We start from the raw sequence: 2,260 nt of genomic DNA, 5'->3' as shown, positions 1-2,260 counted from the left end.
ATGTCGGGTGTGTGTGCGGTGTGTGTGTGTGTGTGTATACACTTGATGTCAGGTGTGTGTGTGTGTGTGTATGCACTTGATGTCGGGTGTGTGTGTGTGTGTATACACTTGATGTCGGGTGTGTGTGTGTGTATACACTTGATGTCGGGTGTGTGTGTGTGTATACACTTGATGTCGGGTGTGTGTGTGTGTGTGTGTGTATGCACTTGATGTCGGGTGTGTGTGTATTTCAGCCATAAAGAAGAAAGCCATAAAGACGCAATTGCAGCTGGAGACGGTCATATTGAGCCAACTAAGCCAGTTAGTCTCAGAAGACGAATATGTGTTCTCATTTGTGGTTCCTAGATTTTATATAGTCACATAAAATCATAGACACATATATGAGATGTAAGAAATGAAATTGTTAGGGGAAGGGGGAGATAAATGAGACGGGGAGAGATGAGAAAAAGGGAGAAGGGTACAGGGAGGAATATGGTTAATGTACAATATATACCTGTAGGAAAATTAAATTGAAAAAAAAATTACGAAGTCAGAGAAATTGGTCATGTGAGAGCGCACATTCTGAAATTCTAGAACCAACAGAAGCAATGTTTGCTGGCATTAAAATCAAAACAGGGGGCGCCGCACCTCTAGGGTGCAAACCACCTTGCTTATTTGGGTGTTGGCTCAACGTAAACGCTGAAAACTCGAACTATACAAATAAAATTTGTGCGTTTTGCAGCATATTACACCTACATCCCAAACCACATTGAAAGCAAATGAAACTATGCCCGGGGAACCGAAAGGTACCATCGAATTGGAAGTTGGGTATCTTCAGGACCCATGCATCCGCACGCCCCTCTCTGCAGGACAGTCTGCACCTGTCCCTCACTACCTCCACACCCCCTATCAGCCCCCACCAACCCACCACCCCGCGCCCGGCCTCGGTTTCCCTGACAGTGCCTCTTACTTGCTCCGAAACTCGTCGAGCTCTCGCTGTGCCTCGGCCTCTTGCCTCTCCAGCCGAGCGCGCTCGGCCACCAGGTCGCGGACGCGCTGTAGATTGGCCTCGACGTGGCGGGCGAGGGCGTCCTCGGGCCCCGGCTGCTCGCCCAGGCGCTGGAAGGCGTCGAGCTGTCGCCGCAGGGCGGCATGGCGCTGCTGGAGCGCCCGGGCCCGCTGGACCTGGGCGGCCACACGCTCGCCCAGAGCCTGCAGCGCCGTCATGCCGGGTGCAGTTCCCCCAGGCAGGACGGCAGGGCCCGCGGGCTGGGCATGCTCATAGCGCTCCTGGTGGGCCTGGAAAACGAAGCTGCGCTGGTACATGGCTCCCGGGAGGCCGCGGCCCGCTCTACGCCCGCTAAATAAGCACCGAGCTTGCAGCGCTGGGACGTTCCAGAGTCTGTCAGCAGATGTGCCCTCAGGGCGGGCGGCCAACAATGGGGAGCCTCGGACGCTTTGTGTGCCGGATTAGCCGTCCACACAGCGCCCCGGTGGAAGGGGCATCAGGTGAGGGGCGCTTTGTTCCACCATTGTTGAGGCCTGTTGCTGCGTGACTGGATTGATGGTCAGGGCACAAGAGGTGCATGATGTTCTTTTGACTGGTTCCCCTGGGCACTGTGTAGGTGACCCAAGGCCATCTTGTTAAACTCTAATGAGTCCTGCAGCAGCGTGCCTGGCACTTTCTCCCATTCCTTCCTGCTTTCATTATAGAAGTTAATTAATACCGGTTTGGTTTGTTGTTGTTGTTGTTGTTGTTGTTGTTGTTGTTTTCGGGTTATGTAAGCCATTGTAATTTTAACATGTAGAGACTGTCTCGGGTAAGGGGTTCCTAACTGCATGAAGATAAAATGGTTTATCACATAAGTGTTGAGGTGTGTTTCTAGTAATTTCTTACTAATACCTTTATGTATGTACTTCTGAAGAATCTATGACACATACAGTGACTTGGGAAACAAAACTAGTAATTCTGAACCTTGTTTTTTTCACCAAAGAGTTGATAGTAAGTAAGTGCTCTGAACATAACAGAAATCCTTATAGTCTAAGGATTTAATAAACTATCCAACTCTCATTAACTTTTATTATAGAAATAGCAGTTGTACTTTAAATTATATATGTTCACACAATTTGATAGCTAGGTTTTGGAAACTTCTAAAGTAAAATGTGATGTTGAAAATAATTAACTATTTGACAAGAATATCCCTGAATATAAATATTTGTCACGTTGAAATATTTAAAGATTATTATCAGAGGCCGGGGAAATAGCTCAGTAGGGAGGAGT

The 2,260-nt window shown here is 48.5% G+C and overlaps 1 protein-coding gene across 1 annotated transcript in view; it reads right to left on the bottom strand.

The window, feature by feature from the left end:
• Nucleotides 1-1,305, bottom strand: part of Bfsp1 (beaded filament structural protein 1) — a 36,304-nt gene extending 34,999 nt beyond the window's left edge. Inside the window, exon 1 of the mRNA XM_005365663.3 lies at nt 950-1,305. Coding sequence (XP_005365720.2) covers nt 950-1,305 — 356 coding nt within the window. The remainder of the gene's footprint in view (nt 1-949) is intronic.
• Nucleotides 1,306-2,260: the final 955 nt, after the last annotated feature.

This window comes from Microtus ochrogaster, unplaced genomic scaffold (genome assembly GCF_000317375.1).
Source record: "Microtus ochrogaster isolate Prairie Vole_2 unplaced genomic scaffold, MicOch1.0 UNK3, whole genome shotgun sequence".
In the NCBI taxonomy this organism is placed as follows: Eukaryota; Metazoa; Chordata; class Mammalia; order Rodentia; family Cricetidae; genus Microtus; species Microtus ochrogaster.
The sequence above is the reverse complement of the archived record's forward strand: the minus strand, read 5'-3'. Positions and strand labels throughout refer to the sequence as shown.